This window comes from Beta vulgaris, chromosome 7, assembly GCF_026745355.1.
Source record: "Beta vulgaris subsp. vulgaris cultivar EL10 chromosome 7, EL10.2, whole genome shotgun sequence".
NCBI classification, from domain to species: domain Eukaryota; kingdom Viridiplantae; phylum Streptophyta; class Magnoliopsida; order Caryophyllales; family Amaranthaceae; genus Beta; species Beta vulgaris.
Genome location: NC_079208.1, coordinates 54,008,058 through 54,021,017, shown reverse-complemented (window position 1 = coordinate 54,021,017; position 12,960 = coordinate 54,008,058). Strand labels below are relative to the sequence as shown.

General features: G+C 36.4%; 2 protein-coding genes across 2 annotated transcripts; both read left to right on the top strand.

The window, feature by feature from the left end:
* The first annotated feature begins 5,371 nt into the window (after nt 1–5,371).
* LOC125499462 (uncharacterized) lies at nt 5,372–8,737 on the top strand. Its single transcript, XM_057390876.1, has 6 exons — nt 5,372–5,671; nt 5,866–6,104; nt 6,205–6,830; nt 6,948–7,794; nt 7,869–7,956; nt 8,156–8,737. The coding sequence occupies exons 1-6, from the start codon at nt 5,372–5,374 to the stop codon at nt 8,735–8,737; spliced, it is 2,682 nt and encodes an 893-aa protein (XP_057246859.1).
* Nucleotides 8,738–11,344: 2,607 nt separating this feature from the next.
* On the top strand, nt 11,345–12,229 carry LOC125499562 (uncharacterized). The gene is made up of 3 exons (XM_057396153.1): nt 11,345–11,438; nt 11,509–11,610; nt 11,705–12,229. The coding sequence occupies exons 1-3, from the start codon at nt 11,385–11,387 to the stop codon at nt 12,053–12,055; spliced, it is 507 nt and encodes a 168-aa protein (XP_057252136.1). The 5' UTR covers nt 11,345–11,384; the 3' UTR covers nt 12,056–12,229.
* The last annotated feature ends 731 nt before the right edge of the window (nt 12,230–12,960 follow it).

Here is a 12,960-nt window from a genome sequence, read left to right as displayed (position 1 = left end):
GATAAGATAAAGTAAGACCAAATAAGTTGAATAAAACGGATCATAAACCTAACCTAACTCCTTATACTACTCCCCCTTCCTTACTTAGCTTGCCTCTTTACTATCACCAATTGGATACTTGCTTTAATTTACATATTTCAATTTCAGATTTTAAACTTAGAATATGTATATTTTATATTTAAATTATTAGAATATATAATTTTGAGATGTCAAACTTTAAAGTATGTATCAATTTGTCTGGACTTTTTATTAATTATAAGTAGAATATAGTAATTGGGTATATGAGTGACAAAATTATTTTAATTGATATTTGAAACTCTTTAGATTAAAGAAATGGTTGAAAACTTGCAATGCTAGATAATATCATTTGAATGTTGATTGTTTTTATTTATATTGTAAAAATATGTCTCTAAACTATGAAAAATCGTAAAATACTTTTGTAATTTTTATATATGTATCCAATAAATTAACATTCTATCTAGCGACTGCAATTTGAGATTTGAATTAATGTATTGAAGTTTTTACGTAAATAAATGTAGTGTCTATAATTTGATCGGCACCGACGTGGTTGAATTTCTAGATCCGCCATTGTATTATAGTACTTAAAATTAACGGTTTTTTCACCATATACCCCTGACAAATTTTTTTTGCACCGTATACCCTTTCAACTTTCCAAATTCACCATATACCCTTCACTTTTCAAAAAATACATCAACTTACCCTTTTGACTAACGGTGTTGACTTCCGTTAGTCATTAACCCCTAATCTCCCCTTAAATCCTAATTAACTAACCTAAATTAAATCCTAACCCTAACCCCCACTACCACATCACCCCACCCCTTACCCCACTGCCACTTCACCCCACTGCCACGTCACCCCCTCACCTTACCCCCACTGCCACATCACCCCTACTGCCACATCACTCACCTTACCCCTACTGCCACATCACTCACCTTACCCCCACTGCCACATCACACCCTCACCTTACCCCCACTGCCACATCACCCCCTCACCACCACCCCCTCCTCACTCCCCAGCAACCCCCATCCCCACTCCCTTGCAACCCCGCCCCCCCTCCACCCTCCCCGCATCCCCCTTCTCCCGTCGTCGCGCATCCCCCCTCCCCTTCCCCTGTCGTTGCGCAGCCCCTCCCCTTTCCTCGTCGTCGCGCAACCCACCCTCCCTTTTCCCCTGACTCCCCCGTAGACCCGCATCCCCCTCCCCCTCTCCCGCACAACAATCGCGACTGAGGAGGCGCCACACGAGATTCACCGCAGCGATGCGCGACTGAGTGAGGATGCGCGACTGAGGAGGTGCGACTGAGTGACGAGGCGCGATTGAGAAAGGAGGCCCCACAGGTTTTCGCCGGTGATGCGCTGAGGGGGTTCGAAGGGGAGGGAGAGGTTGGTAGGCTGGGGGTTTGGTGGGAGGCGCGACGGGTTGGGGTGGTGGGCAGGGGAGCCGGTGGGACTGGAGTTGTGGGGGTGGGGGTGGTGGGTTGTGGGTTGGGTTAGTGGGCTTTTAGGGTTAGGTTTTTTTATTAGTTAGGTTTAGGGTTAGTGTTAGTGTTATGGATAGATTTAGGTTAGTTAATTAGGATTTAAGGGGAGATTAGAGGTTAATAACTAACGGAAGTCTAACACCGTTAGTCAAAAGGGTAAGTTGATGTGTTTTTCGAAATGTGAGGGGTATATGATGAATTTGGAAAGTTGAAAGGGTATACGGTGCAAAAAAAAAATTGTCAGGGGTATATGGTGAAAAAACCGTAAAATTAATATACACGTGGAATGCCCATGCCAAATCCTATTGGAAAATAAATTAAATCATAGCCCAAAAAAAGTTGTGTTTGGGCTCAAATAAGCAAGAGCCCAATTAAAGCAAGAAGGGTCCCTCCTCTAATGTCCTGCCTAGGTGTCAATGGTGGGTCCCACCATCAAGGTGAGCTAATCAAACGGTTGGTGGCCCAAAAAGGTGATATTGCCATCTGATCTCAGGAAAGCCCACCCAACTAAATGCTCCCCAGTTGGAGATTTTCAAGCACTATAAATACCTGTTGCCTTATCAATGAACGAGTATTGAATTATCACCTAACAAACCAGAGCATCTCTCTCTGGACTTTCTCTCTCTACCTTGATCATTAACTGACTTGAGCGTCGGAGAGGCGATCCCGGAACAATCCCCGGGGCAGTCTAACGTTGTTTTTGCAGGATTCTAGTGTACGGACAATCGGCTCAGGACAACGATCTCATGATTCATTCCTAATCAGCAAACTTTAGCATTCTTAATTTCTAGACATAAACAAGTCGAGTTTTAATTGATTGCCATGCTCGTCTCAAATTTGAGACTCTCAATTACTTTTTTTTTCTCACCAAACAATATTTGTGATAATATTCTGAAAAAAAAGGTTTTTAAATTTTAAAGAAACACACTTTAACCATTCTTTTTGCTAGTGTGCTGTCCACCCTGATACTACAACTCGAAATCTGTTACTTCAAATCTCAATATCGTGATTTGACAAAAGATTCTTGACTAGTACAAAAGAAACACACTTTAACAATTTTTTTTTTCTTTTGAGAAACAAGTACAAATTTATTCTGGTCCTAAATAACATTAACTTTGAATCCATACGCAGTTATTTGGGAAAGGTCCAAACTAGGATTTAGCTATAGGCAGTTACTATTTAAGGTATCAGCTATATTTCCTCTTTTGGTTCCTAGAATCATAGAGGGTTATATAATTACTACTTCCTCCGTTTCAAAATAAGTGCAACACTTCTTGTTTTCACGTTTGCCAATGCATTATTTTAACCATTAATATCTTCAATTATCAATAAGTAAAAATTATAAAAAGTTGATATTAAAAAAATTCATTTTCATACGAATCTAACAAGATCCCACATGACTATGTTTTTTCTAAAATGTAAATCACCAAAGATAATTAAAGTTTAAATTGTGAATAGTAAACACTATGCAAATGTTGCACTTATTTAGAAACGGAGGAAGTATGAGACTGAGCTCTGAAGAATATGAAATATACAATAATATTATGAGAACGTATTGTGTCGGACTCGTCCGACCATAATCTTTGGTCAGACGACTTTCAGGTGGTTCCAATTTTTTTTCAGTTAGTCTTAATTTTTTTTTCATGTAGTCTTCATTTTTTTTAGGGAGTCTTCATTTTGTTTTCAGTTAGTCTTCTTTTTTTTTCAGTTGGTTTTTGTACTTCAGTTAGACTTACTTTGGGTTTCAATTGGTCTTTATTCTTTTTCAGGTAGTCTTCATTTTTTTTCAGGTAGTCTTCATTCTTTTTCAGGTAGTCTTCATTTTTTTTTCAGGTAGTCCAACTGAAACAAAACAAAGTCCAACTGAAACAAAACAAAGTCCAACTGAAACAAAACAAAGTCCAACTGAAACAAAACAAAGTCTAACTGAAAGAAAACAAAGTCCAACTGAAAAGAAAACAAAACACTAACCTCTGATGCTTTCTCTCACTTTCTCCTTCTTCTTCATGGTGTCACCAGAATTATCACCATCTCCACTTGAAGGACGCGTTATTATTGTTGGTGAATTTGCTTAACCATGTTACTATCTAATTCACTACAAGAATGAATGGCAATTGCGACCAACCTTTACGACCGTGCGGAAATCCGGTCGTAAAAAGCTACCAATTACATCGAGATTTGGAACCCGTCGTAGATATTAAGGTTATTTTGCAACGAGTCCTAAATTGGGTGGTAAACGATTAAATCTGGTCGTAAAATGTGTGAAATTGTGCGAAAAAAAATGAGCGGGAGCTTTCCCGGTTTCTCAATTTTTTAACATCCATTTAATTAGTAATTACAACGTGATAACCGGTTGCACAAGACTATTGAAATTTTTAAAAATATCATTAATTTGTTTATCCCCAAAAATTAAAAAAAGCCCTACGCTTCTCAGTCCTCAGTACGTACTGTTCCATTGCGGTTCTCTCTCATCGAGCTTCATATTGCGCGAACTCCTCTCTGTTCATCTCGAATTTCTGGGTAAATTTCTCCATCATTCATGCTATAAAGCCAAAATCAGATGTTCTCTTTTGTTTTTTTTCGCCTTAATTGACGGTCTTCATGTTTTTGTTCATCTATTTTTCATGGTTCTATGGGAATTCTCGACCTAGATTCATCCCATTGGCGCCCCAATTTGTGAGATATTTTCATAATCTCCAACCATAATTGCGAGATATTAGGTATTATTCTTCCATATTCAAGCATAATTTTGATTTAAATATTTTCATAATCGTAAACCATAATTGTCGATTTTTTTTACGGGGATATAATTGTCGAATTTGGCTGAATTATGTTCGTTTGGTGTGATTTTATTAGAATCTTAAACCAAAATTGGTGCTTTGAAACCCCAATCAAACCAAACGACAAAAAGACATTTTGAATTGTGATTTGCTTGTTGTCCAGTATCTTAAACCAAAATATGTGCGAGATTTGCTCGATGTAAAACATTTTGCTGTAATTGGATTGGTTGTTCAGTTAAATCATACAAGTCGGACCGCTGTTATTTGTATACGTAGCTCCTTAGTGATCAAGTAATATACAACTTTGATACTCTGAGAAAAGTTGTGCTGAACTGCTAATACTTAACGAGATCATCCTTTGACTATTGGAGTTTATGTGCTCAATCTGAGTATCCAAATCTGAAGTTGAGTTTAATTGTAACTGTACATGTATTGACAGAATACTTAAGCGTTCGAAAATTGTTATTTATTTCCAATGATATTTCATGACTTTATATGGTGTATGAAGGTGTGGTGCTACCGTGCTAGTCAGTAAGTATGTGATGGATATTTGGTGCTAGTCAGTTAGCATGTGATGGATATTCAACTAATTAATGCTTCGGGTTTCTAGATTCTAATGACATGTTATTCAAGGTTAATTATTTGCTAACACATGGATTTGGATTTGGATTTTGTCGTAGGTTGTATACCAACAATTGGGGTTTGTGTCGTGATCCTTCGTGTTGTCTCCTTTTCTGCGTGTTTGACAACGATCTTGCACACTACACATAGTCCTAACATATTGGAAAGGTAAATTATTAGATTCTTTTTAATATTCATGCTTTATTTATAATTTTAAACCATAGATATTCTCCATTTATGAAATTAGATACGTTATTATCTTATTATAAGAAAACATTACATTTGTTTGTTCAGAATAAATGGCCCCTTGTAAGGAATGGATGAAACTTTCTCGAGATGATCTTTGAATGCTGAATATGAAATAGGCGTTGAAAACTTTTTAAAATATGCATCTGAAAAGTCGGGAGGAATAGAAAAGATTAAATGTCCTTGCGTAAAATGCTTAAATGCATCATTTCAATCTCTAAATATGGTAAAAGATCACTTATTAACTTATGGAATCATCGAGGGTTATACATTTTGGTATCACCATGGGGAAAGAGTTGGGGAGGATACCTTTGAATCACAATCTAGCGAAGAAGTAGGAGATGATGAGTTATTAGATGACGATAACGAAAATGAGATGGATACAATACTTAGGGATTTTTTTCCTAATTGTAGTGGTTTTGCTGAAAATGACTCCTTTAGTGAATTACGGGCTGAAGATCCGAATGATGATGCTAAGAAATTCTTTAGATTTTTGATGATATGCAAAAGCCATTATTTGAAGGTTCTAAGTCGTCAAGATTGTCTACAATTGTTAACTTGCTTCATATTAAAACTCTTGGGAGGTGGAGTAATGACTCATTTACTATGTTATTGCAATACTTGAAAGATCATTTGTTACCAAAAGACTCAACTCTTCCTACTTCCTATTATGATGCAAAAAAGACCACTAAAGATTTGGGGCTTTCATATAAAAAGATTGATGCTTGTGTTAATGATTGTATGTTATTTTGGAAAGATGATGAACAATTAGAATATTGCAAAATTTGCAATGCTTCTAGGTGGAAGCAAGGTAAGAATAGTGGGGAAATTAGAACGAAAGAAAATGGTAAAAGAATACCTGAAAAGGTCCTTCGATATTTTCCGCTTAAGCCAAGACTTCAACGTTTGTTCATGTGCTCTAAGACAGCTCATCATATGAGATGGCATCATGAAAGGTCTGTCGAAGATGGTTTTATTGAGCACCCCGCAGATGGGAAAGCATGGAAACATTTTGATGAAAAAATGAACTTTTTCTTCTGAATCTCGTAATGTTAGGTTAGGGCTTATAAGTGATGGATTTAATCCCTTTTCTAATGTTGCAAAACCGTATAGTATTTGGCCTGTGATGCTAGTTCCATACAATTTGCCTCCTTCGATGTGTATGAAACCTTCTAGTATGCTATTGTCAATGCTTATACCTGGTCCAAAGGGTCCTGGCGATGCTATTGATGTGTATTTGCAGCCTTTGATAGAAGAGCTTAAAGAGTTGTGGGAAGTTGGTGTTGAAACTTATGATGCTTCAAAAAAAGAAAATTTTAAAATGCATGCGGCTTTGCTGTTAACTATCAATGATTTTCCCGCTTATGGAATGTTATCTGGATGGAGTACCAAGGGGAAGAGAGCATGTCCTTGTTGTCATAAAGAAACTTCTTATATGTGGTTACCTAATTGTTTTAAGCATGTCTATATGCGTCATCGACGTTTTCTTCCTATTAATCACCCATGGCGAAGGAAGAAAGATGTTTTTGGAAAGAAAGAAAAAGGAGAGGCACCTAAGCCATTATCAGGGGAGGAAGTTCTTGAACAAGTTAGAGATCTTGAAGGTATATGTTTGTCCAAAGATCCCAGTAAGAAGACGAAAGTGTCACATAAGATCAGAGGCGATAATTGGAATAAGAAAAGTATTTTCTTTGAGTTGCCTTATTGGAAAACACTTTTATTACGACATAATTTAGATGTAATGCACATTGAAAAGAACATATGTGATATTATTCTGGGAACCATCATGAACATTAAAGGACAAACTAAAGACACAGCTAATTCTCGTTTTGATATGGAGGGATTAGGTATAATGCCAAAGCTACATCCTATTTCAAAGGGTGACAAGATTGAATTACCCCCCGCACCATACACACTATCTAAGAGTCAAAAAGAGATATTGTGTCGTTTTTTAAAAGAGTTGAAAGTTCCCGATGGCTATTCTTCTAATATTTCTCGATGTGTAAATGTAAAAGACTGTAAGATTTCAGGATTGAAGAGTCATGATTGCCATGTCCTGCTACAAAGCATACTTCCTCTTGTGATTCGCGGCCTTTTGGTGAAAGATGTATCCGAGCCTTTAGTTGAGCTATGTCAGTTTTTCGGTGTGCTCTGTGCTAGGTCTGTGCAAGTTGAACATCTAGAGAAAATCAAATCCCAAATTCCTTTAACTCTTTCGAAGTTAGAAGCATGGTTGCCTCCTTCTTGTTTTGATGTCATGCTTCATTTAAGTGTCCACCTAGCTGATGAGTTAATTCTTGGCGGTCCTGTCCATTTTCGTTGGATGTATCCTGGGGAACGATATCTCCATAAACTCAAGTTATATGTGCGTAATAAAGCACGTCCGGAGGGCTCAATAGCGGAGGGTTATATTGTTGACGAGTGTATGACTCTATGCTCAAGGTACTTAGATGACGTTGAAACAAAATTTAATCGTCATGAGCGTAACTGTGATGGTGATGATGATACTGCGAGGAAACTATCTATATTTTCTCACCCTGGAAGGCCCTTAGGGGGCGGAAAAACCAACAATTTGGACGTGTATGAAAGAGAGCAGGCTCACATCTATGCTTTAAAGAATTGCATTGAAGTTGACCCATTCTATAAGTGAGTAGTTATAACATTTGTTTGATGTTTCAGATGTTTTTATTTAATTTTAACTAATTTACTGTCCAACATAGAGAATATGCTGAAATGATAGCACATGAAGGAGTTGAACTTTCCCAACATCAACGAGATGTGAACTTTGCGAGTTGGTTTAGAAAAAAAGTACGTTTTCATTCCGGAAAAGTTTTATCTTTGACTTTGATAATTTGAGATTGCATTTTGATCGTTATTATGTGTATTTTCCAGATTGAAAAGTTGGACGAACAAAAAGCATGTCCTTATGGGGAAGAATTTCTATCTTTAGCACGTGGTCCTATATACATTCTAGGTCTTTTAGTGGTTATGTCACTAAGGGATTTAGGTTTCATACATTACACGTGATAGAAACTTGAGAACACAAAATAGTGGAGTAGTGGTGTTGGGTGATACTGGTGAGGAAAAAGAGGCCTTAGACTTTTATGGGGCATTGACAGAAGTAATCAGAGTAGAGTATTTGGGGGGTAATTATGTTGTATTTTTTCGGTGTGATTGGTATGATGTGCTTGATTCTAAGAAAGGAATTAATGTGGACAAATTTGGGTATGTTAGTGTTGATACACAACGGAACCTCAAAACAGATGAACCTTTTGTGCTAGCTAGCCAAGTGTCACAAGTGTTCTATGCAACAGATATTGTAAAAAAAGGTAACTGGCGTGTTGCAGTTAAGACAAAACCTCGAGTTACATATGAGTTGGCAGTGGAGAAAGACAATGATTCTCAAAGCATGGAAATCTTAGATGATGCCGAGGATGCATATCAAGAACGTGAATCTTTTGGCTTTGTTGCATCTGTATCGGCATACACGCATAACGAGATGAATGATGAACACAGGGTTGACATGGAACCTGATATTGTTGAGAACGTTGATGCTGTGGTAGTAAAGAAACGAAAGAGAAAAACTTAGAGATCCTTAAAATATTATTGTTTTAAGATGGATTATTATTAGATTGCATTTTCTTTATTTTTCTTTTTTGAACAAAACAATATCTAAATAGTGTTTGGAAAGGTTATGTTTGTTGCTTAGAAGTAGTTGACAAGAGCTAATGTTGAAATAATTTATTAGTTCTTGCCTATATATTGGAGCTTAAAGTACTACTTGCTAAATTACAATGGCACAACTTTGAGATTTATAGTTTTCATGACTAATGTTGAAATAATTTATTAGTTCTTGCCTCATAACGTTCATTTAGTAGGAAAGGTATGTACTAGCAATCTATATGTTCCATTTTTCATGGAGCTTGGAAGGATTTCTTGTTGTGATTACTTAGTTGTGTCAACATACCATGGAAAGTAACTACAGTAGATGAATCTTTGTTAATTACAATTTATAGTTGTTGCATGCATGTGTCTGATTGGTGGATCAATTAGTTGAAGCAATCAGCATTCAATCTCTAATTAACCACCAAGTGATATTATATGTTGGGATTATATGTTGATTTCTATTCTGTATTTGGCTAAATATGGATTTTAGTTTTGTATTTTAGTTCTGTATTTGGGATTATGAATAGAAAGCAGAACATGGATTTTAGTTCTGTATTTTAGTTCTGTTTTTGGGATTATGAATACAGTGATTTTAGTTCTGCTTTGTATTCATATTCAGTGATCTATTCTGTATTTGGCTGAATATGGATTTCTATTCAGTGATATTACAATAACATATATGTTGATTTCTATAGATGTTCCCAGACCCAAGGATGGAGGTAGTTAGTTTTGAATAGTTCTGTATGATGGTTTTGTTCACACTTACATTTTCTGTTTCATGTAACCTCTATTTCTTTCTTCTTCATTCTTGTCGATGTTTTATTGCAAATGCAGATTTTACCTCAATCAGCTTGTTCTCGACATGGTTTAGCAATTGGTGCAACAATATCACCATTGGTTCGTGTTCTTGTTTGGATTTGCTTTCCTCTTGCCTATCCTATAAGCAAGGTGATAATTTTCTGGTATCATGTAGCAGCCAAATGAGAATTTCTTGTCATGTTAAGCATCTTCCCTGCTGTATCTGAGTAATCTGACATGATGTGTTAAACTAGAAAACATCTGCCCTGCTGTAACCTCTAAAAGTTAGAACTTTGTTCTCTTCTCCTCGTCTCTACTCTCTATCTTTTTTTTCTTTAAACTTCAGCTTTTGCATAGAAGGGATGACAACTTGTGAGCGTATAGTAACTGCTTTCATTAACAGAAATGTTCACTGAATAGAAATCAACGAGTGATAGATGGTTCATGTTATAGAATTATACCTTCACCTACGTTCTTTCATCAGGAACCTTTAAATTCTAACATTATCTCTTGACATGCCACTAACCAAAAGTAATACATGGACAAGTTAAGTTTTCGTGTATGTCATAATGACACTAGGTGGGAAGAAGAACATGTTTCTGGCACCTGGAATACTTGGTAAAAACGTGGCAAAGGACTAAAAGCTACATTATTTTCGAGATCGCTTAATGCAAAACCCCCTTCTTCGTCCACTTTAGGTGAAACAGTTACTTCCCCTAGGGTCACAAACCATGTACATGTTAGTTCCTTACCTTCAAATTTAAATGTAACTAATGCAAGCCAAATGAACCAACGGACTACTAATGAGGAAATGGAAAAGGAGCTTACTTCCGTTCCTTCAACTTTATCTCTTGATGAGGAGATAGACCATGATGATTTCCTACAAAGATCCATCAATAATGATGCAATTAGTAAGTTTCTTGATCAAAGTTCTTCACAAGATGCCTTGAGGATCCAGGAGGAAGGTATGAAATTAACTTTGAACATCAAATTGTTATAATTCAAGCTTTAATTCTTTATATCCCATTAATGATTTTTTGTTGCTTTATGAAAGTATCCATCCCTACGGTTAGGAAGACAAATAGGAGACCGGATGCAAAGCCAAGGGGTGTTAACAAGTGCAAGAAAGTGGGAAATCTTAAAGAAGGTGAGAAATTAGAGGTGAATTTTTATAACAGTGGTCCAGTTGGAGACAACCATAAGGAAATGACAAGGCACATGGGCAAAATTGTTCGAGATCGCTTAATTTGTCCAGTTAGAGTGCATTCATGGAACGAGATAGATGATAGTGCAAAGGATCATATGTGGAAATTAGTTGTGGTAATGCTAACTTGACCTTTATATCGCATACCGTAATTGCATACACAACTTTGTTTTCATTAATTGTGTTCCAAATTTTTTCTTTTGCAGAACAAATTTGCAGGAAATGGCTTTGAGTTGGACCGTACAATAACCCTCTGCCATTTGAAAAGATTGTGGCAGAACTGGAGAGGGATCTTGATGCAGAATTCAATAATCAAAAAAGGTGGTAGAAAATGCATTAAAAGAAACGCCAAATGATCTAACAAAGGAGGATTGGGAGTGGTTGGTAAAAGAGCATTTTACAAGTTCCAATTTCAAAGTATGTCATTTTCTTAATGTTTAGCATTTTAGTATGTCATTTTTGTAATGATTAACAACTCTTTTCCTTAATAGAGGTTTAATTACTAACATATACTTTGTGGTTGTAGAAAGTTAGTTCTAGAAATTCCGGAAACAGAGGACATTTAACAATGCCTCATCGCACTGGTAGCATGCCATTTAGACAAGTAATTTGGGATGATATGGTAAGATTTTCAATTTATAGTCTTTTCTTTATATAATGCTCCTTTGATGGTTTGATTATTTTATATGAAGGGAGGTAAAGAAGGGAAGGAACCGCCTCCAATATCAGCTGTTTTTAAAAGGACAAGGAAAAGAAAATCTGGAGATTTAGATGAAGACGAGGATGGCAAATATGTATGTAATATTTTCACAAATGTTCTAAACTGTTCAAAATAATGTTTATGTGAGCTAACAATAAACTTTTCTTTTTTGTGTTTTATTATTTTAGAATGAGATAGTTGACGTTGAGAAAGAGAATCCATCCCTATCACATTTTGAAGTTGTCGAAAAATGCTTTGGGGAACAAGATCGTGGTAGCGTTGTTTGCTTTGGGTTTGGTGTAACACCTAAAGATGTCAGAGGACCTTTACCCAGTAGAGCAGAACTTATGGCACGTATCCAAGAGAAGGAACGAGAAAATGTTGACCTTAACAAAAAAATAGATGAAATAAAGGAGGACTACGGCAAAAAGATGAATGATATGGCAGCACAATTAAACATGTTAATGGAAGCTCATATTCAACGAACTAGTGGTCGGGACCAAGCTATGCATAACGTTCCAGGTGACTACGCTTTCTAACCTTTAAAGAATTAAATGTCTTTGATTTGCTGCTGTTGATATTAAAATGAATAGAAGGCTGGATCTCTGCATTTTGGAACGAAATTAGGAGATAATATATAAGGTGGATGAGGTGCTCGCTAGCTTAATTCTAAATTAGGGGAGTGTGTTGACCTCACCTAACTTCTCTCCTGATGTTAGTCTAGTTCAATTGCGACTGAAGAAATCAACTCTCTTTCTTGGACTATCCTTAAATTCTCTGTATTACATCAGACCTTACTCTCTTTCTTGCTGTGAGAAAATTCTCTGTATTACATTCTGAACTATCTGTATTGCGACTGATGATGTATGTTAATGGAGATTTCTGAAGAAAAGGAGATACTTGGGTAATGGATAAGTATTACCGTGGACATCGGCATGCGACTTCATTCACAAAATAACTTATAAAATCCATCTGTATGACCATCACTTGTTACTATCTATCAAACCGGCTTTATTTTTTCAGTCTAAATTCCTAGTAGAAGATAAAAATATAGATGTCCTAGATCAGCTATCTGAACTGTGAGCTCAACTAAATCAATTAACGATATTAACTTTGGTGAAAATCAGTAATATGCATCAAATTATACTATTAAAATTATGAAGCTACTTGCATGATCCTGCACGTCATGATCATCTTCATTACTGTCATTTTCTGCTGCTTCTCTGAGGTATAAACTCCCAACATCGGAAAGGATCTGAGGGTCACATTCTAAACCATTCTGATTGCTAATATCATTAGCTATAAAATCTGATCTGAGGGTCCAGTAAGTTGTTGGAATGCTGGAAGTGCTATAGCACCTGTAATCAACTGAAGACGGTTCTTCCTCTGAAGAAGGTTTCGGAAGGGATGTTTGATAGCCCTTGCTGCTTCACTAGCATCCACC